Source organism: Lampetra planeri, chromosome 3 (genome assembly GCF_965212315.1).
Source record: "Lampetra planeri chromosome 3, kcLamPlan1.2.h2, whole genome shotgun sequence".
In the NCBI taxonomy this organism is placed as follows: domain Eukaryota; kingdom Metazoa; phylum Chordata; class Hyperoartia; order Petromyzontiformes; family Petromyzontidae; genus Lampetra; species Lampetra planeri.
The window spans coordinates 1,113,993-1,137,003 of record NC_136109.1 but is presented as its reverse complement, the minus strand read 5'-3'; the positions used below and the strand labels follow the sequence as shown (position 1 = coordinate 1,137,003).

At 56.4% G+C, this 23,011-nt stretch overlaps 1 protein-coding gene across 4 annotated transcripts; it reads right to left on the bottom strand.

Annotated features, from left to right (window-relative positions):
- Positions 1-692: 692 nt before the first annotated feature.
- GSR (glutathione-disulfide reductase) lies at positions 693-21,391 on the bottom strand. Of its 4 annotated transcripts, none has more exons than XM_078618435.1 (11): positions 20,228-21,391; positions 16,304-16,330; positions 15,650-15,738; positions 14,884-14,953; positions 13,210-13,360; positions 11,945-11,999; positions 7,692-7,791; positions 5,492-5,578; positions 5,022-5,186; positions 2,166-2,543; positions 693-912 (listed from the first exon to the last, which is right to left on the bottom strand). In XM_078618435.1, exons 1-11 carry the CDS (start codon positions 20,492-20,494, stop codon positions 763-765), a joined length of 1,539 nt encoding a protein of 512 aa, XP_078474561.1. In that variant the 5' UTR covers positions 20,495-21,391; the 3' UTR covers positions 693-762. The 4 variants fall into 4 exon arrangements, with proteins under 4 accessions (XP_078474561.1, XP_078474585.1, XP_078474576.1 ...); XM_078618459.1 differs by lacking the exon at positions 20,228-21,391 and adding an exon at positions 19,866-19,873; XM_078618450.1 differs by lacking the exon at positions 20,228-21,391 and adding an exon at positions 16,518-16,521.
- Positions 21,392-23,011: the final 1,620 nt, after the last annotated feature.

Sequence of the window (23,011 nt, the reverse complement as noted above, 5' to 3'; positions counted from 1 at the left end):
CGTCCAAGATTGGTTTCGCGACACGCGCGCATTTTGGCACACGTCTCACGAGCGCGAGCACCGAGGATTAGTCGGTGAAGCGATGACGCGTCGCGCCGAACCCGTGCGGCGGTGACGGTGGGAGCCTCAGACTGACGTCTTAAAGTCGTTTTCGTTTCTTATTTTACCGAACTTGAGGTTCGCGATGGGCAGCATGGGACACACAGCCTGAGTACGTAGGCCACAAAGTATAGGAGCCATTTACATGGGAGGCATGTGACTTCATTTCGAGTTGCATTTCCATTAATGTGCTATAGTAACCACTGTAAACTAAAAATTAACACTTTCCTGCGGAGGGAGCTGGTAGGAACGTTGGGTTGCTCGGTCAATGGCCTGCAGGGTCAACGGCGGTGTGGTGTATTCCGCAAATATGCCCGACTGTGAGGGCGGGCACAAGCCGGCGTGAGTAGGTGAAACGTTGAGTTTTATAAGGGCACCACGGGGTGACCAGCCCCTCCCCACCCAGCCCCTCCCAGCCCCTCCCCACCCTCCCCTCCCCACCCAGCCCTTCCCTGCACGACGGACGGACGGACGGACACAATAATCCCCTGTGGGCTGGTGTAACCAGGAAGTTCCTACCAGTATAAAAAAAATATCACTTCAGGTATTTAAATTATGCTATCGGCCAAGATGCCCCATCGTGGAATTCCGTGTCAGAATTGTCCCTGCCGCGGAGCTCCGCGTCAGGGCGGTGTCCCCATGGCGGAGCTCCGTGGAGCATGCCTAGCGCATGGTGACGAGCTCCTCGGAGGAGGTGGGGTGGATGGCGACGGTGCGGTCGAAGTCGGCCTTGGTGGCGCCGCAGCGAAGGGCCACGGAGAAGCCCTGCAGCATCTCGTCGCAGCCGGCGCCCTGCATGTGAATCCCCACCACCTGCGCCGCACGCAAAGACAAAGATCACCCGTGTAGTCTTAACAGACTGTTGGGGCAAGTGCTGTTAGCGAGCACCTACGGAGGCCGGCACGGCACACGAGGGGGTGGGTGGTCAGTGCCGCGCCCGGCCGCCTTTGTCTCCCCAGCGGCGACGTTTACACATCGCACCAGGTACTCGTTTGAGGCCGAGTCGACCTAGGGGAGGCGCAGGTCCGGTTCAGATAATCGTCACTGGTGTTGGTGGGCCATGCGAGTGGGAATCGAACTCGGGTCGCCTGGGTTCGTAGTGCAGCACCACGCTACTGATCGCTGTATGACCGCTCTACCCAGGCCACTCGTACAACAACAACAACAACCACCACCACCACCACCATACTGGTTCTTTCGGTAAAGTCTCGTAGGTAGAAAATAAAATAGATCACGACGCTTTAGGTGGGAAACGTCGTGATCTCTTTGATTTGATTTTCTACCCACGTGACTTTACCGAAAGAACCAAAGAGCATGGATTCCCGCAGTCACGAAAGCTTCAAATCAACAACAACAACAACAACCATTGGAACCTCATTTGCCAGTAAAAATATGATAATTGGTTCTTTACCCTTTTATCTGGCAACAAAACTGACACCTTTTTTACAAGGAGTCATGTTTGCATAGACCGCAATACCTGCAGTCATAATGCAAACAAAAAAACACAACTCTGATAATGTATGCACTGTCCTTGAAGTTGATTGGTCCACACCCGAGACAGCTTTCCTTAGAGCCTAGTCTCACATGGTGTTGGACCAGAGGACGCCAAAAGGCGCACAACTCAACGACAATGCACCATCAGAGTATGAGAGCTCGGGGCAAGCATTTACACCATTGGAACCTCATTTGCCAGTAAAAATATGATAATTGGTTATTTACCCTTTTATCTGGCAACAAAACTGACACCTTTTTTACAAGGAGTCATGTTTGCATAGACCACAATACCTGCAGTCATAATGCAAACAAAAAAACACAACTCTGATCATGTATGCACTGTCCTTGAAGTTGATTGGTCCACACCCGAGACAGCTTTCCTTAGAGCCCAGTCTCACATGGCTTGGACCAGATGCGCCTTTTGGCGTCTATGCAAACATGACTCCTTGTAAAAAAGGTGTCAGTTTAGTTGCCAGATAGAAGGGTAAAAAAACAATGATCAACAACAACCACCACCGTTCACCCCTTCAGTGGCGGTGACGTCACCACGGCGCGTGCGCACGCACACCCACCCTCTCGTCGTCGTGCGCGCACACCAACTTCATGACGCACGTGCCCTTGCGCTCCGTCACCGCGTGGTACATGGGCGTGAACGTGGCAGTGTACGCGCGCACCGCGCCGCGCCCAAACCGCTCTTCGGCCTCTCGCTGCGTGAGGCCGACGGCTCCGATTGGCGGGTGGCTGAACACCACCGAGGGGATGTTGTCGTAGTGCATCCGGGCGCCGGGCTCGCCGCCAAAGAGCCGCGCCGCCAGCTTCCTGCCGGCCATGATGGCGACGGGGGTGAGCAGCGCTCGCCCGCACACGTCGCCCAGCGCGTACACGCCGGCGCGGCTCGTGTTCTGGAACTCGTCCACGGTGACGTGGCCCTGCTGGTCAGTTTCGATCCCCTGCGACGGGAGACGAGAGGGAGGGAGGGAGGGAGTGTGACTTGTCACGGTTTTTTGTTTTACCGCCCCCCCCCCCCATCCGCATTTAGTTATTTAGATTGTGTGGCTGCTTTCGGTTGAGCTATGATTTGTGGCCGGGTTGCTTCTGCAAAAAAGAAGCTAATAACTCGGTGGGATTTACCTGGTGAAATAAAATAGTTAAAATTTTGATTTAAAGCTTTCGTGACTGCAGGGATTCAAATTCTTGGTTCTTTCGGTAAAGTCACGTAGAAGGAAAATAATAAAATAATAAAATTTTTAAACAATAAAATGCTCAGGACGTTTCGACTGCAACACAAGCAATCATCATCAGGAGTGAAAACCACAGCAAGAAAATGTTTGAAGAAAGTGGTGGTTTTTGGTGCTGACGTTAACAAAAAAACGCCACTTTTTTCAAATGTTTGCTTGTGTTGCAGTCGAAACGTCGTGAGAGTTTCATTGTTTTATATTTTTATCATTTTATTGTTTCCCTTCTACGTGACTTTACCGAAAGAAGCAATAAAATAGTTTAGTTTTATTTGTACCAATTTTTGGTGAATTGCTTCCCTTCCCGTATACTTTTCACTCCAACCGAGTTGTTGTTTTGTTTGTTGTTGTAACAACGTTCTGACCTGCCCCTCCTCGACATTTGCCAACAAAAAGAGCTTTATAGATCATCGCATTCCTCCAGTACGAATATTCGTATTTTCATATCGCTGCTGTTACTGACTACGGGGCCTTAGGTCACACCCAGGAAGGCCTCGCCTCGTCTCGCTCTTCGTCAACTTCTCCCATGGAGAGAACGCGTTGTCGATGCAATCGGGAGGAGGTGGTCGTGATGGCTGGGACACTGTGCAGTGTGGTGGAGGGAAGGTAACCTACTTGGGAGGGTGGCAGGCGGTCATCGTAGTAATGTTTGAACACGAAGGCTTTCGCGAGCAATTATCCGCGAGGTTTTTTGTATTTTCTTGGGTTAGAGATCGCGTAAATATCAATGTGTCGTGAAACCCGCCACCCCCCTACACAGCCAATTAGTGAGGTTTGTCACGTGAACGTAACGTGCCAATTATATTCTAGATTTGAAGCTTTCGTGACTGCAAGGAATCATCTTCTTAGGTTTTTTCGGTAAAGTCACGTAGAAAGTAAAATAAAATAAAAACAAAAAATCACGACGTTTCGGAGGCAACACAAGTCTCCGTCATTGATGACTTGTGTTGCCTCCGAAACGTCGTGATTTTTTGTTTTTATTTTATTTTACTTTCTACGTGACTTTACCGAAAAAACCTAAGAAGGTGCCAATTATAATTAGTTACTGGCTCTGCACACCGGAGTTTAAAACCGTAACATTTACAATTAGAGTACCGTGACATTTCGCCGGTAATAAGAAAATTAACATTTACGTGATCTAACCCAAGAAAGAGTAAAAGCTCGTTTATAGTTGGAATAATTGTTACGGTTGTTGTTGTTGTTGTTTTCCCCAAGAAGTATCGCAGGGAGTCTCAAGAGCCGTCGCTCGGAGGGTCCTGTCAACTGTTCGCAGTTGGGACGCAATGTTTATTTCTACTGTGGGAGGAAACCGGATATCCTCGGAGGAAACCCACCAGCCCCCATGGAGAACAGGAGGAGAGAGAGAGGGAACGTGCAAACTCCACGCAGGAATCGAACAAAGACCCACCCCCCGTTTCTGAGAGGCGCAAACGTCACCGCGAATCGGCGCAGCAAGCGCCGTGTCGTCATCGTCGTCATCGTCGTCGTTGTCATCGCTGCAGCCACCGTCGTGTCCCTGTCTGTGCCGTGCTCTTCATCCCTACCCTGCTGCTACTGCCACTTAACCAACTCTTACTGGTAGGAACCTCCTGGTTCCACCGGCCCACAGGGGATTATTGTGTCCGTCCGTCCGTCGTGCATGCAAAAATGGGAGGGGAGGGGCTGGGTGGAGAGGGGAGGGTGGGGAGGGGCTGGGTGGGGAGGGGCTGGTCACCCCGTGGTGCCCTTATAAAACTCAACGTTTAACCTACTCACGCCGGCTTGTGCCCGCCCTCACAGTCGGGCATATTTGCGGAATACACCACGCCGCCGTTGAGCCTGCAGGCCATTGACCGAGCAACCCAACGTTCCTACCAGCTCCCTCCGCAGGAATGTGTTAGGTGACCAGGTAAGGCCCCACCGAGGGACCCATCACAAATTAGAGCTCAAACGAGTGGCTTATCGTCACGTGGAATCGCATCGCGGCAGCCAAACACTCCGAACGCGTCGTGACGTGGAGGGGAAAACCGGAGGACCCGGAGAAAAATCCACGCGACCACGGGGAGAGAGAGAGAGAGAGAGGCACGCAAACTCCAAATATACAGCAAGCGTCGTCAGTGTCGGGATGGAACGCGCGACCTTGCGGGGGTGTGTGTGTGTCCGTGTTGAATAGGAGGAGCGTTACAGCGCTGTGGCGCTGGCGCTGCGGCTCACCACTTTGCCGAGCCCCAGGTCGGCGGTGTTGGGCCCGCGGCCCACGGCCCAGATCAACGCCTCCACGCCGACCATCACCTCCGTCCGCTCCGCCTCGCCCGGCCCGTTAGTCGCCACGGCGACCTGCAGCGGCCCTCCCGGGGAGCCGCGGCTAACGGAGCGCACCTGGCGGCGGTGGGAGAAGCCGCAATTATGGTGGGGGGGGGGGGGGGAGTGGGGCGCCGAAGGGGCGGGGGAAGGGGAGGATTTGGGGGCGGCATCTGGAAGAGGATAAAGTGGCGGTTCTAAATGCAGCCATTGGTGACCGGGCCGAGAGAGCGTCAAAGTGCGACGCTCGGAGTTCATTCTGTTTCACCTGCGGCTGAGAACTCATTGGCAAGAGCGGCCTGGGCCACCAACATTACAAACAGCGGCCCGCAGAGCTTGGGAAAACGTTAGAAGGCGATCACGGGCCGGCATCGCTCACTCGCCTGCGTGTACTTCCGCACGTCCACGCCCGATTTGAGCAGCTCCTGCGTGCAGTTCGTGCTGATCATCGCGTCGAAGTTACGCAGGACCTGGGCAGAGGGGGCATGTCAGATTCGCCGCGGGTCGAATTCAACGCTGGGTCCCTCGCCAGCCCTCCAACGTGCCGCTGTGGGTCGAACAAACCGGATCGGCACAATCCACGGAAGGTGGCGGACACCCACGGCACAAGTGGAGAAGAATCGACTCTCTCTCTCTGCTGTGTGCGACTTCGGCTACGAATACCAAACCGTGGAGAACAGAACTTCGCGCCGCCATGAATGTGCATGTGATGGCGGTGGGTGGGTGAATGGGTTGGTGAGTGAGTGGGTGAGATGATTGGGTGAGATGATTGGGTGGGTGATTGGGTGGGTGAGTGGATGGGCGAGTGAATGGTTAGTATCTGTGATTCACCAATTCCAGCACAGAGCAACTGAACGGCGAAAATCGCATGGGACTTCGTTGGCTACGAACACAAATCCGTGCAGAACATAACTTCGCACTCTGCCAAATAGGCGGTGGGTGGGTGAATGTGTGAGTGAATGGGTGAGTGGATGAGCGAGTGGGTGAGCGAGTGGGTGAGTGAGTGAGTGGGTGAGTGGATGAGTGAGTGGGTGAGTGAGTGAGTGAGCTAGTAGATGAGTGGGTGAGCGAGTAGATGAGTGAGTGGGTGAGTGAGTGAGTGGATGGGTGAGTGGGTGGGTGAGTGAGTGGATGAGTGAGTGGGTGAGTGGGTGGGTGAGTGGGTGAGTGAGTGGATGAGTGAGTGGGTGAGTGAGTGGGTGAGCTAGTAGATGAGTGGGTGAGCGAGTAGATGAGTGAGTGGGTGAGTGAGTAGATGAGCGAGTGGGTGAGCGAGTAGATGAGCGAGTGGGTGAGCGAGTGGGTGAGTGAGTGGGTGAGTGAGTGGGTGAGTGAGTAGATGAGTGAGTGGGTGGGTGAGTGGGTGAGTAAGTGGGTGAGCGAGTAGATGAGTGGGTGAGTGAGTGGGTGAGTGAGCGGGTGAGTGGATGAGTGAGTGGGTGAGCGAGTAAATGAGTGGGTGAGTCAGTGAGTGGGTGAGTGAGTGAGTGAGTGGATGAGTGGGTGGGTGAGTGGGTGGGTGAGTGAGTGGGTGAGTGGGTGGGTGAGTGGGTGAGTGAGTGGATGAGTGAGTGGGTGAGTGGGTGGGTGGGTGGGTGAGTGAGTGGATGAGTGAGTGGGTGAGTGGGTGGGTGGGTGAGTGGGTGAGTGAGTGGATTAGTGAGTGGGTGAGCGAGTAGATGAGCGAGTGGGTGAGCGAGTGGGTGAGCGAGTGGGTGAGCGAGTGGGTGAGCGAGTGGGTGAGCGAGTGGGTGAGTGGGTGGGTGAGTGAGTGGGTGCGTGAGTGGGTGAGCGAGTAGATGAGTGGGTGAGTGAGTGGGTGAGTGAGTGGGTGAGTGGATGAGTGAGTGGGTGGGTGGGTGAGTGGGTGAGTGAGTGGGTGAGTGAGTGGGTGAGTGAGTGGGTGAGTGAGTGGGTGGGTGAGTGGGTGGGTGAGTGGGTGAGTGAGTGGGTGAGTGGGTGGGTGGGTGAGTGGGTGAGTGAGTGGGTGGGTGAGTGGGTGAGCGAGTAGATGAGTGGGTGAGTGAGTGGGTGAGTGAGTGGGTGAGTGGATGAGTGAGTGAGTGAGTGGGTGAGTAGTGGGTGAATGGATGAGTGAGTGGGTGAGTGAGTGGGTGGGTGAGTGGGTGGGTGGGTGAGTGGGTGAGTGAGTGGGTGAGTGAGTGGGTGAGTGGGTGAGTGAGTGGGTGAGTGAGTGGGTGAGCGAGTAGATGAGTGGGTGAGTGAGTGGGTGAGTGGGTGGGTGAGTGGGTGGGTGAGTGAGTGGGTGAGCAAGTAGATGAGTTGGTGAGTGAGTGGGTGAGTGGGTGGGTGAGTGGGTGGGTGAGTGAGTGGGTGAGTGAGTGGGTGAGTGAGTGGGTGAGCGAGTAGATGAGTTGGTGAGTGAGTGGGTGAGTGGGTGGGTGAGTGGGTGGGTGAGTGAGTGGGTGAGTGAGTGGGTGAGCGAGTAGATGCGAGTAGGTGAGTGAGTGGGTGAGTTGGTAGTATCTGTGCTTTACCAATTCTCATACAGAGCAACCCTCACGGCTAAAATCTCCTGGGACTTTATCGGCCGCGCGGCATCGTGAACAACGCTCCACTCACCTCGTTTTGCCGGATGAGCAGCGACGTTTGAGCTCCCAGTGCCGCAAAGATGCCGGCCAATTCCACGGCGATGTACCCAGCACCGACCAGCACCACGCGGCTGAACACCACACCACACACAACGACACAACGACACAGATCCTCCTCCGCCTGCACGCCACACCGTGGGGGTGCGAGTACCGTTAGCGAGGAGCAGGACCTGTGAAGGCCGCGCCGTTACGGTGCACCAGGGGGGGGGGGGGGGGTACGGTGAGCAGCGCGCCCAGCCGTCTTTGTCTTCCCAGTCTTGATGTTGACCAAAGCACATTTAGCTCTTGACCAGACACGACCAGCGACATGAAGAATGACGTGAACAGGCAGTGACGTGAACAGGCAGCGACGTGAACAGGCAGCGACGTGAACAGGCAGTGACGTGAACAGGCAGCGACGTGAACAGGCAGCGACGTGAACAGGCAGCGACGTGAACAGGCAGCGACGTGAACAGGCAGCGACGTGAACAGGCAGCGACGTGAACAGGCAGCAGTGTGAACAGGCAGCAGTGTGAACAGGCAGCAGTGTGAACAGGCAGCGGTGTGAACAGGCAGCGATGTGAACAGCCAGCAGTGTGAACAGGCAGCAGTGTGAACAGGCAGCAGTGTGAACAGGCAGCGACGTGAACAGGCAGCAGTGTGAACAGGCAGCGGCGTGAACAGGCAGCAGTGTGAACAGGCAGCAGTGTGAACAGGCAGCAGTGTGAACAGGCAGCGATGTGAACAGGCAGCGATGTGAACAGGCAGCGATGTGAACAGGCAGCGACGTGAACAGGCAGCGACGTGAACAGGCAGCAGTGTGAACAGGCAGCAGCGTGAACAGGCAGCAGCGTGAACAGGCAGCAGTGTGAACAGGCAGCAGTGTGAACAGGCAGCGATGTGAACAGGCAGCAGTGTGAACAGGCAGCAGTGTGAACAGGCAGCAGTGTGAACAGGCAGCAGTGTGAACAGGCAGCAGTGTGAACAGGCAGCAGTGTGAACAGGCAGCAGTGTGAACAGGCAGCAGTGTGAACAGGCAGCAGCGTGAACAGGCAGCAGTGTGAACAGGCAGCGACGTGAACAGGCAGCAGTGTGAACAGGCAGCAGTGTGAACAGGCAGCGATGTGAACAGGCAGCAGTGTGAACAGGCAGCAGTGTGAACAGGCAGCAGTGTGAACAGGCAGCAGTGTGAACAGGCAGCAGTGTGAACAGGCAGCAGTGTGAACAGGCAGCAGTGTGAACAGGCAGCAGTGTTAACAGGCAGCGATGTGAACAGGCAGCAGTGTGAACAGGCAGCGATGTGAACAGGCAGCAGTATAAACAGGCAGCAGTGTGAACAGGCAGCAGTGTGAACAGGCAGCAGTGTTAACAGGCAGCGATGTGAACAGGCAGCAGTGTGAACAGGCAGCGATGTGAACAGGCAGCAGTGTGAACAGGCAGCAGTGTGAACAGGCAGCAGCGTGAACAGGCAGCAGCGTGAACAGGCAGCAGTGTGAACAGGCAGCAGTGTGAACAGGCAGCGATGTGAACAGGCAGCAGTGTGAACAGGCAGCGATGTGAACAGGCAGCAGTGTGAACAGGCAGCAGTGTGAACAGGCAGCAGCGTGAACAGGCAGCGATGTGAACAGGCAGCAGTGTGAACAGGCAGCAGTGTGAACAGGCAGCAGTGTGAACAGGCAGCAGTGTGAACAGGCAGCAGTGTGAACAGGCAGCAGCGTGAACAGGCAGCGAGGTGAACAGGCAGCAGTGTGAACAGGCAGCAGTGTGAACAGGCAGCAGTGTGAACAGGCAACAGTGTGAACAGGCAGCAGTGTGAACAAGCAGCAGTGTGAACAGGCAGCAGCGTGAACAGGCAGCAGCGTGAACAGGCAGCAGTGTGAACAGGCAGCAGTGTGAACAGGCAGCAGTGTGAACAGGCAGCAGTGTGAACAGGCAGCAGTGTGAACAGGCAGCAGTGTGAACAGGCAGCGATGTGAACAGGCAGCAGTGTGAACAGGCAGCGACGTGAACAGGCAGCAGTGTGAACAGGCAGCAGTGTGAACAGGCAGCGAAGTGAACAGGCAGCAGTGTGAACAGGCAGCAGTGTGAACAGGCAGCAGTGTGAACAGGCAGCAGTGTGAACAGGCAGCAGTGTGAACAGGCAGCAGCGTGAACAGGCAGCAGTGTGAACAGGCAGCGACGTGAACAGGCAGCAGTGTGAACAGGCAGCAGTGTGAACAGGCAGCGACGTGAACAGGCAGCGACGTGAACAGGCAGCAGTGTGAACAGGCAGCGAGGTGAACAGGCAGCGGCGTGAACAGGCAGCAGTGTGAACAGGCAGCGACGTGAACAGGCAGCAGTGTGAACAGGCAGCGGCGTGAACAGGCAGCGACGTGAACAGGCAGCGATGTGAACAGGCAGCAGCGTGAACAGGCAGCGAGGTGAACAGGCAGCGATGTGAACAGGCAGCAGTGTGAACAGGCAGCAGTGTGAACAGGCAGCAGTGTGAACAGGCAGCAGTGTGAACAGGCAGCAGTGTGAACAGGCAGCAGTGTGAACAGGCAGCGATGTGAACAGGCAGCAGTGTGAACAGGCAGCGACGTGAACAGGCAGCAGTGTGAACAGGCAGCAGTGTGAACAGGCAGCGAAGTGAACAGGCAGCAGTGTGAACAGGCAGCAGTGTGAACAGGCAGCAGTGTGAACAGGCAGCAGTGTGAACAGGCAGCAGTGTGAACAGGCAGCAGCGTGAACAGGCAGCAGTGTGAACAGGCAGCGACGTGAACAGGCAGCAGTGTGAACAGGCAGCAGTGTGAACAGGCAGCAGTGTGAACAGGCAGCGACGTGAACAGGCAGCGACGTGAACAGGCAGCAGTGTGAACAGGCAGCGAGGTGAACAGGCAGCGGCGTGAACAGGCAGCAGTGTGAACAGGCAGCGACGTGAACAGGCAGCAGTGTGAACAGGCAGCGGCGTGAACAGGCAGCGACGTGAACAGGCAGCGATGTGAACAGGCAGCAGCGTGAACAGGCAGCGAGGTGAACAGGCAGCGATGTGAACAGGCAGCAGCGTGAACAGGCAGCGATGTGAACAGGCAGCAGCGTGAACAGGCAGCGAGGTGAACAGGCAGCGAGGTGAACAGGCAGGAGTGTGAACAGGCAGCAGTGTGAACAGGCAGCGAGGTGAACAGGCAGCGAGGTGGACAGGCAGCAGCGTGAACAGGCAGCAGTGTGAACAGGCAGCGAGGTGAACAGGCAGCGAGGTGAACAGGCAGCAGCGTGAACAGGCAGCGATGTGAACAGGCAGCAGCGTGAACAGGCAGCGAGGTGAACAGGCAGCGAGGTGAACAGGCAGGAGTGTGAACAGGCAGCAGTGTGAACAGGCAGCGAGGTGAACAGGCAGCGAGGTGAACAGGCAGCAGTGTGAACAGGCAGCAGTGTGAACAGGCAGCAGTGTGAACAGGCAGCAGCGTGAACAGGCAGCAGCGTGAACAGGCAGCGAGGTGAACAGGCAGCAGTGTGAACAGGCAGCAGTGTGAACAGGCAGCAGCGTGAACAGGCAGCGAGGTGAACAGGCAGCGAGGTGAACAGGCAGCGAGGTGAACAGGCAGCAGCGTGAACAGGCAGCAGTGTGAACAGGCAGCAGCGTGAACAGGCAGCAGCGTGAACAGGCAGCAGTGTGAACAGGCAGCAGTGTGAACAGGCAGCAGCGTGAACAGGCAGCGAGGTGAACAGGCAGCGGCGTGAACAGGCAGCAGTGTGAACAGGCAGCGAGGTGAACAGGCAGCAGTGTGAACAGGCAGCGAGGTGAACAGGCAGCAGCGTGAACAGGCAGCAGTGTGAACAGGCAGCAGCGTGAACAGGCAGCAGTGTGAACAGGCAGCAGCGTGAACAGGCAGCAGCGTGAACAGGCAGCAGTGTGAACAGGCAGCGAGGTGAACAGGCAGCGAGGTGAACAGGCAGAGAGGTGAACAGGCAGCAGCGTGAACAGGCAGCAGCGTGAACAGGCAGCGAGGTGAACAGGCAGCGAGGTGAACAGGCAGCAGTGTGAACAGGCAGCAGTGTGAACAGGCAGCGAGGTGAACAGGCAGCAGTGTGAACAGGCAGCGAGGTGAACAGGCAGCGAGGTGAACAGGCAGCAGTGTGAACAGGCAGCAGTGTGAACAGGCAGCGAGGTGAACAGGCAGCAGTGTGAACAGGCAGCGAGGTGAACAGGCAGCGAGGTGAACAGGCAGCGAGGTGAACAGGCAGCGAGGTGAACAGGCAGCTCACTTGGGCAGCTCTTCCAGCTCGAAGAAGCCATCACTCGTCATTCCCAGACTGGCTCCTGCACACGCGGCGACCAAAGACAAAGGTCACCCACGTAGCCTTGAACAGACCTTTGGAGAAAGTGCTGTCAGCGAGCACCTTCGAAGGCCGGCCGGCACGGCACATGAGGCGGGTTTGGTGCTGATGCTTACACACTGCACCAGGTACTCATTTACGGCTGAGTCGACCAAGGAGAGGGGCCAGGACTGGTTCCAGAGGCGTGGAACAAGAGCCAAGTGAGATCCACACCACTTGAACAATTTCAATGATAGATAGATTTTTTTTCCCGGGCAAAGTTTTCGTTCACTGTCAGTCAGAGAGGGGGGGGGGGGGGGGGTGGGGGGGGGGCGAATGATTCAGAAGCGTGGGGAACCACAGACGAGCAGCGGGGGGCAGCCAGAACCGGCGTCAACAATTGCCCAAGTTCTGCGATCCTACGCCAACTCCACCAACGAGTGATGATAAACACGCGCTCCTTTGTGTGTCTAGTTTGTCGTCCTTCCCCGAGTTCCTCCGATAAGCAAGGTGGGCTACATGAGCTGCAAACGAAGTTCAACACACATAGATATGTGTACATAAGGCAGGAACCGAAGCACCCGAAAAAGACCCACGCATGTGAGGCGGTGGGGGGCGTAACGCTGCATCTCCATGCAGGTGGACAAAGGTCAGTCCACCTGCCATCCACCACGACGCGAGTCATTGTCAAAGCGAGCGAGCGGGCGGACGTAGCGGGCGGGCGAGCGTCCTCTCTAATGCTGATACTCCGACTGATGCTACTGCTGTTGTGGAGTGACGCATGCAGCCAGCTGTGGCTGCAGAGTTTGGTGGTACATGTTGTTCACGTCGTTTATTGTGAAAGTTCGGTCACAGTTCCTATGACCTGCACTGTTTCATTGCTTTTATGGCTTTATTTTGGTGATTTTCGAAAAGTGTTTTGGTTGGCCATGTTTGTGTTGTTGTAGTACAGAGTTAGACTGATGGCCTTCATCTAAGTTGTCTTGCGGTTGTTGTTGGTTGTTTGACTTGCATCCCACTGGGATATTTGCACAGGGTTGGTGTACGGTGATTTTTCCGCAATATTTTGCCGTCTTTTCTTGGATTTTCTGTTTGCACTCAGTCACTTTAAGATGTTTTCTTGTTCATGTTTTTGTTTGTCGCGGTTGCACCCGATTCAAGAGCCGAATGGCTCACAGGGCTCTATACCTAATACATGAACTTTGAACTCTCACCGGGTACGCTGCTGTCTGGCGGCATGCTGGGGTGCCCCCCCGTGGCGATGACGATGTGCGGCGCCGTGTAGACCCGGCCGTCCACCGTCACGGCCGGCTGGCCCTCCTCCAGCGTGAACATCGCTCCCCCACGCACCACCTCTACCTTGGACTGACGGGGGGGGGGGGGGGCGAGCGAGCGAGAGAGAGAAGTTACTCGAAGCAGCACAGGTTTGTAGCGAGCGTAGATTTCCCTCCCCCCCCCCCCCCCGAGAGAGAATCATTCAAGGATCAGAGCGGTCCCGCGTTTGTTCAGGAGCGGCGGTTCGAGCCATCGGCCCGCCGCCGGTGAATGGGAATATTTATTGATGGCTGGAGGAAACTCATGGAGCTACAAAGGTTTTTTTTTTCCACAGATGTTCAGTCGGAGCAGAGGCAGAACTTTACAACAACAAACAATTTAAAAAAAATGATGAAATATAAAACTATACTCTTAGTTCTTTCGGTAAAGTCACGTAGGTAAAAAATGAAATTAAAATTAATAAAAACAATAAAATCACGACGTTTCGGAGGCAACACAAGCTTCCGTCTTCAAGTGAAACTGTCACAGAAAAAGAAATCACCTGAAGACGGAAGCTTGTGCTGCCTCCAAAACGTCGTGATTTTATTGTTTTTAATTTTTATTAATTTTAATTAAATTTTTTACCTACGTGACTTTACCGAAAGAACTAAGAGTATGAATCCTTGCAGTCACGAAAGCTTCAAATCTAGAAATATAAAACTATATATATACGTGGTGGTTTGGGCTGTTGCAGTTCTTTATTATTAAAATTTCCCTCCCTTTATTACTGCTAATCCTACATAATACACGGGCATAATATGACTTTGAGACCCTCCCCACCGCCTACACATTCGACAAGGAGTGACTAATCCCATATCTGCATTTGTCATAAATATTCTAAATTCCTCTGTTGATATGTAAACTCCTTTGTCAAGGCTCTCTCCTCCTCCCACCCAGCTTAAATACGCTGCCAAGCGTAGCGGTGTTCATTAGGACGCTGTCTTTCCGACAGCTCTGTTTCTTCACCTGAGGAAGGCTGCTTGCGTTGTGGCCGAAACGTCGTGAGAATTTTATTACATTTTTATTTTTATTATGTTATTTCCCTTCTACGTGACTTTACCGAAAGAACCAAGAATATGTAAACAAATCACTTAAAATGCTGCGGGTGCATCCATCGTTCAGAGCAACAACAAAAAGCACGCGCCAGCCTGCTTCACAACGGACATTCGACGGCGAGTAAGAGCCATTGCGTGTGCCGGCGTCTTGGTACAACATTCCCAAATGACACAATTGGGATCTTACACAGCAACAGCAGCGATGGCCACCGACCTCGGCACTATGGCAGGCGAGGCTTTCCTGGCTAAACGGGCAGAGTCGTATTTGTGTTTTTTTTTGTCACGATACTGCGCTTGGCAGCCGGGTGCGGCGAGCACGAATACCGAAAACTCAACGCATCGGTCGACCAACGCCGTGTGGCCCTACGAGGCCGGGAAATGGACGCGCTGAAAGGCAACGTTTAGGCAACGTTTTGGCAACGGCCCTTCTCCAGCGCGCACACACACAGGTCGTTGCCTTCCGAGGGCAGCGCATGCGACGGATCTGTCGAGCGTCGCGTTTCCGCGAGGCGTACGCACGTTGTCCAGGTTCCTCTGATAGATGTCGTTCAGCCTCTTGATGTAGGCGTCCCGTTTCTCCTTGATGGTCCTGGGAGGAGCAGGGGGGTGCGTGGGGAGCGGTGGCGTAGTGGTTAGCGTGACGCGGTACGAACTCGGCTACCCGAGTTCGATTCCCGCTCGCGGCCGGTGACAGTGGCTGATATTTGTACGACTCCTGGGCCTCCCCTAGGTAGACTCGGCCTTAAAAAGGCATGGCGGCCTTGATAGGAGCTCGCAAACAGCACCTTCCCTACAGTCTGTCGAGGCTATACGGCAGATCTTTATCTTTGTGTGGTGACACTGGGTTACAGTGAAAAGTTGCAGACAAAATGCAACCAAGACCTCACCTTGACCTCAAGTTTCACAGCGGCGACCGTCTGGTCCAGCGCGTGAAACATGGACCGTGTTTGCAATTTTCTTTTGATCACGACCGTGACACGCGAGCCTCACAACACAACCCGGGTCTTTATCAGGGTCAAGCAGCGCCAGGGCCAGGGGCAGAGGGCCAGGGGTTAACGGCGTTCAACGCGCGTGGTGACGTCTGTCAGTACACGGGCTCACCGCATCAACCGGCACGCGTCGCAAAACTCGTTCGACGACGTCAGCGGCACAGCTCGGCAGCTGCGGTGGAAAAACAACGCTGCTGCCGCCGCCTCCTGGGACCGTGGCCCCGTGGGCTAAGAACAGCTTCAGCACGGCTCGGTTGTGCGGTGGAGAAAGGGGCGCTGGTGGTTGTGCTCCGGACCTCCAGCTGAAGTCGACGGAGCCGACGGTGAACCCGTAGTCGGCGTGGTCGTGGATGAGCTCGGCGTGCATCGCAGCGTTGTACATCACCTGACCGCAACGCAGGAACACCGCCATGTCATAAACCACAACACATCACATAAACCACGCAGCTAAACCACTGCACATAAACCACAACACAGCGAATAAACCACCCCACAGACGAACATTGGGCCCCATAGACTCCAAGACAGGCCCGTAAAGACCCCATAGCTCGACGCGGATCAACACAAGAGACCAATCCCAGCCGTGCGCAAGGCACGTTGCCCAAAACGTCAGCCTAAACATACGCTGACGAATGTGGCGATGCATAGTAGGTAAGCGTCACCATGAAGGGCCGGCGAATGGCCGACGGTCCCGAATAAAAACGGGAGCGTCCGCCAAGGAACGGAGCGCGTTCCGCGAGGGCGGCTTCACCACCGTGGTGCAGACGGAGCGATGAAATCAGTTTGCGTGCACGGTGGACTGTGGCATGGCAGGGTGCGCGAGGGGCGGTGGTTGGCCGTCATCCAGCAGTGGACCGAGCGTGGCTGCCTCTGGAATTGGTGTTTGGGTTGGAGGGACGGTCAGAGGCACAGGGAGGGAGGAAAGGAGGCAATGGTGGATCATCGCTCACCTTCTTTGGAACGCAGCCCACGTTCACCTGCGGAATGCAAAACGGACAATGAGGGGTGGGTATCATGTGCACACAATCTCCACACTCTCTCTCTCAACTCTCCCCTCACTCACTCACACTCTCTCCACTCTCACACAACACTCACACCTCTCTCCCCACACTCTCCCCACACTCTCTCCACACTCACACAACACTCACACCTCTCCACACACACACAGGTGCCCTGTAACACACACACACATATAAACACTGCATTGTCACTCACCACACATTTCTCTGTCCACAATCACCTCACCACACAAAGACCCCCCGTGCAGCCTACACAGGCTGTAGGGGCAAGTGCTGTTAGCGAGCACCACACCCAACCCTCACACACACCCCACTCACCACACGCACACACACACCCCACTCACCACACCCAACCCTCACACACACCCCACTCATCACACCCAACCCTCACACACACCCCACTCTCCCCACCCAACCCTCACACACACACCCCACTCACCTCACACTCACATACCCCACTCACCACCCAACCCTCACACACACACACCCAAGGAATCTTCATGTTTACCTCACCACACCAATCCCCTCAACTCACCACACGATTGGAGGTAGTTTCACAACACATGTATCCATTACCCCCACCTCACCACCCCTCTCCACTGACATCAGTCACTCTGCTTAATCTCTCTCCCCTCACACACGCACCCCCCACTCTCCCCACCCAACCCTCACACACACACCACTCCCCACCCAACCCTCACACACACACACCCCACTCACCACCCAACCCTCACACACACACCCCCCACTCCCCACCCAACCCTCACACACACACACCCCACTCTCCCCACCCAACCCTCACACACACACACCCCACTCACCACCCAACCCTCACACACGCACCCCCCACTCTCCCCACCCAACCCTCACACACACACCACTCCCCACCCAACCCTCACACACACACACCCCACTCACCACCCAACCCTCACACACACACCCCCCACTCCCCACCCAACCCTCACACACACACACCCCACTCTCCCCACCCAACCCTCACACACACACACCCCACTCACCACCCAACCCTCACACACGCACCCCCCACTCTCCCCACCCAACCCTCACACACACACCACTCCCCACCCAACCCTCACACACACACACCCCACTCACCACCCAACCCTCACACACACACCCCCCACTCCCCACCCAACCCTCACACACACACACCCCACTCTCCCCACCCAACCCTCACACACACACACCCCACTCACCACCCAACCCTCACACACGCACCCCCCACTCTCCCCACCCAACCCTCACACACACACCACTCCCCACCCAACCCTCACACACACACACCCCACTCACCACCCAACCCTCACACACACACCCCCCACTCCCCACCCAACCCTCACACACACACACCCCACTCTCCCCACCCAACCCTCACACACACACACCCCACTCACCACCCAACCCTCACACACGCACCCCCCACTCTCCCCACCCAACCCTCACACACACACACACCCCACTCACCACCCAACCCTCACACACACACACACCACTCTCCCCACCCAACCCACACACACACACACCCCCCACTCCCCACCCAACCCTCACACACACACACCCCACTCTCCCCACCCAACCCTCACACACACACACCCCACTCACCACCCAACCCTCACACACGCACCCCCCACTCTCCCCACCCAACCCTCACACACACACCACTCCCCACCCAACCCTCACACACACACACCCCACTCTCCCCACCCAACCCTCACACACACACACACACACCACTCCCCACCCAACCCTCACACACACACACACCCCACTCACCACACCCCCCCCCCACTCTCCCCACCCAACCCTCACACACACACACACACCACTCCACCACCCAACCCTCACACACGCACCCCCCACTCTCCCCACCCAACCCTCACACACACACACCCCACTCACCACGCCCCAACAATCACACACACACGCCCCACTCACCACCCAACCCTCACACACACACCTCACTCACACACACACACACCTCACTCACCACCCAACCCTCACACACACCACACACACCCCACTCACCACACACAACACACACCCACCCCACTCACCACACCCAAACCCTCACCACACACTCCCCACTCACCACACCCCAACCCTCACACACACACACACCCCCACTCACCACACCCAACGCTCACACACACCCCACTCACCACACGCACACACACACCCCACTCACCACACCCAACCCTCACACACACCCCACTCATCACACCCAACCCTCACACACACCCCACTCATCACACCCAACCCTCACACACACCCCACTCTCCCCACCCAACCCTCACACACACACCCCACTCACCTCACACTCACATACCCCACTCACCACCCAACCCTCACACAACACACACCCCACTCACAACCCTCACACACACACACCCCACTCACCACACCCAACCCTCACACACACACCACTCACCACCCAACCCTCACACACACCCGCCCCACTCTCCCTACCCAACCCTCACACACACACACACACACCCCACTCACACACACAAACACCCCACTCACCACACACACCCCACTCACCACACCCAACCTTCACACACACACCCCACTCCCCACCCAACCCTCACACACACACACACACACCCCACTCTCCCCACCCAACCCTCACACACACACCCCACTCACCACACCCAACCCTCACACACACACCCCACTCACCACCCAACCCTCACACACACACACCCCACTCACCACCCAACCCTCACACACACACACCCCACTCACCACCCAACCCTCACACACACACACCCCACTCACCCCACCCAACCCTCACACACACACCCCACTCACCACCCAACCCTCACACACACACACCCCACTCACCACCCAACCATCACACACACACACCCCACTCACCCCACCCAACCCTCACACACCCCACTCACCACCCAACCCTCACACACACACACCCCACTCACCACCCAACCCTCACACACACACCCCACTCACCCCACCCAACCCTCACACACACACCCCACTCACCACCCAACCCTCACACACACACACCCCACTCACCACCCAACCCTCACACACACACACCCCACTCACCACCCAACCCTCACACACACACCCCACTCACCCCACCCAACCCTCACACACACACACCCCACTCACCACCCAACCCTCACACACACACACCCCACTCACCACACCCAACCCTCACACACACACACCCCACTCACCACCCAACCCTCACACACACACACCCCACTCACCACCCAACCCTCACACACACACACCCACTCACCACCCAACCCTCACACACACACACCCCACTCACCACCCAACCCTCACACACACACACCCCCACTCACCCCACCCAACCCTCACACACACACCCCACTCACCACCCAACCCTCACACACACACACCCCACTCACCACACCCAACCCTCACACACACACACCTCACTCTCCCCACACACACCCCACTCACCTGACCCCCCACTCACACAGGTGCCCCCCCCCCCACACGTGCCCCCCCCCCCACTCACACAGGTGCCCCCCCCCCCACTCACACAGGTGCCCCCCACTCACACAGGTGCCCCCCACTCACACTCACACAGGTGCCCCCCCACTCACACAGGTGCCCCCCCCCCCACTCACACAGGTGCCCCCCCCCCCACTCACCTGACCCCCCACTCACACAGGTGCCCCCCCCCCCCACTCACACAGGTGCCCCCCCCCCACTCACACAGGTGCCCCCCCCCCACTCACACACCTGCCCCCCACTCACACAGGAGCCCCCCACTCACACAGGTGCCCCCCCCACTCACACACGTGCCCCCCACTCACACAGGTGCCCCCCACTCACACAGGTGCCCCCCAGCCTGCCGCTCTCCACCAGGCAGGCGCTGGCTCCCAGCTCGGCAGCGCGTCTCGCAGCCGCCAGCCCCCCCGAGCCGCCCCCCAGAACCACGAGGTCGAAGTGGTGACGGCGACCTCCCCCAGCCCCCTCTGCTGCTGCCGCTGCCCGCGTTGTCATCGTCGCTGCCCTTGCTGATGCTGCTGCCCTTGCTGCAGATGCTGCTGCTGCTGCTGCCCTTACTGCCAAAGTCCGAGTCAGCAGGCTGCTGTGCATGGCGCCTTCAAGGAGGAGGGAGGATGATGATGATGGTGGTGGGAGTGGTTCCGATGTTCCGCACTGGCCGCCTTCTTGCCCGCCCCCCCCCTTGATTGCCGAGACCTGTCCCTCGACGTTACGGGGGTTGTTGTTGTTGTTGTTGCTGCTGTTGTTGCTGTTGCTGCTGTTGTTGTTCTCCGCACTGCAATCGTCTTCTCCCGATGACAAGACCCCCTCCTCCTCCAAAAACAACAACCACCACCACCACCGTGTTAGTGCCACCCGGTGTTTTATAACAGCAAGAAGCTGGCAACAACTCAAGCCTATCGCGTTCTTAAGACGCACCAGCAAACCCCATGACTTGTAGTATCTATATAGTGAACAGTGCTAGACTACACAGATAGGTGTGTGGGGGGGGGGGTAATCCAGCAGCAGCAGAGGAGTTTCGCAACAGCCGTGGGTTGATTGCGAAGGTAAACCCGATTCAAGTGGCGGTGTTTTGCCAAGTCACGGTGACTGGAGTGATCGTGTCGGGTTATTGGTAATGACACGAACTATCGCGGGCTGCCTCGTAGCATGAGGTGAGCAACGAAGCCGTTCGAAACGTGGGGTTTTAACCAGGCGAGGAAATAAGCAGCAATTAGCCCCAGGCAATTGAGCAGCCCGGAAATTAAGTCGTCTTAAAGTCGACTTGAACCAAACAAATTGACCAGGCCACGCAAAGCAAAGCAAGTAAGCGCTTAAAACAGGGCCCGGATCTACGCGTTACTTAATCTTTGTTGACACTGTGGGAGCGAATCCGACCTTCGCCTCTCGATACGTTAGATCAGCCACAGATGGCAATGAAACCCCCTTGTACACACACGCACGCACGTTAAGACTGCCCACAGATGGCAATGAAACCCCCTTGTACACACACGCACGCACGTTAAGACTGCCCACAGATGGCAATGAAACCCCCTTGTACACACACGCACGCACGTTAAGACTGCCCACAGATGGCAATGAAACCCCCTTGTACACACACACGCACGTTAAGACTGCCCACAGATGGCAATGAAACCCCCTTGTACACACACACGCACGTTAAGACTGCCCACAGATGGCAATGAAACCCCCTTGTACACACACACGCACGTTAAGACTGCCCACAGATGGCAATGAAACCCCCTTGTACACACACACGCACGTTAAGACTGCCCACAGATGGCAATGAAACCCCCTTGTACACACACACGCACGTTAAGACTGCCCACAGATGGCAATGAAACCCCCTTGTACACACACACGCACGTTAAGACTGCCCACAGATGGCAATGAAACCCCCTTGTACACACACACGCACGTTAAGACTGCCCACAGATGGCAATGAAACCCCCTTGTACACACACACGCACGTTAAGACTGCCCACAGATGGCAATGAAACCCCCTTGTACACACACACGCACGTTAAGACTGCCCACAGATGGCAATGAAACCCCCTTGTACACACACACGCACGTTAAGACTGCCCACAGATGGCAATGAAACCCCCTTGTACACACACACGCACGTTAAGACTGCCCACAGATGGCAATGAAACCCCCTTGTACACACACACGCACGTTAAGACTGCCCACAGATGGCAATGAAACCCCCTTATACACACACACGCACGTTAAGACTGCCCACAGATGGCAATGAAACCCCCTTGTACACACACACGCACGTTAAGACTGCCCACAGATGGCAATGAAACCCCCTTGTACACACACACGCACGTTAAGACTGCCCACAGATGGCAATGAAACCCCCTTGTACACACACACGCACGTTAAGACTGCCCACAGATGGCAATGAAACCCCCTTGTACACACACACGCACGTTAAGACTGCCCACAGATGGCAATGAAACCCCCTTGTACACACACACGCACGTTAAGACTGCCCACAGATGGCAATGAAACCCCCTTTTACACACACACGCACGTTAAGACTGCCCACAGATGACAATGAAACCCCCTTGTACACACGCGCCCCACAGCAGCGTCTCTGGGTTGCAAGAGGCACAGTGCACATTGAGAAACTTGCGGCACGGACAGTAGCGTCTGTTTCCGCGACCACGTGTGGCAGACCCAGTGCCCCGGCAGCGTCGTTACGTCATCACGCACACAACACCTCGGTGGGGCTGGAGCGTGGTGACGTCATTACGCACACGCAACACCTCCCGGGGTGAGGAGCGTGGTGACGTCATCACGCACGCTACACCTCCCGGGGTGTGGAGCGTGGTGACGTCATCACGCACACAACACCTCCCGGGGTGTGGAGCGCGGTGACGTTATCACGCACACGCAACACCTCGGCGGGGTGGAGCGTGGTGACGTCATCACGCACGCTACACCTCCCGGGGTGTGGAGCGCGGTGACGTCATCACGCACACAACACCTCCCGGGGAGTAGGGCGCCTTAACGTCATCACGCACAACATTTCGAGGGGGGTGTGCAGCGCGGTGACGTCAACACGCACACAACACCTCCCGGGGTGTGGAGCGCGGT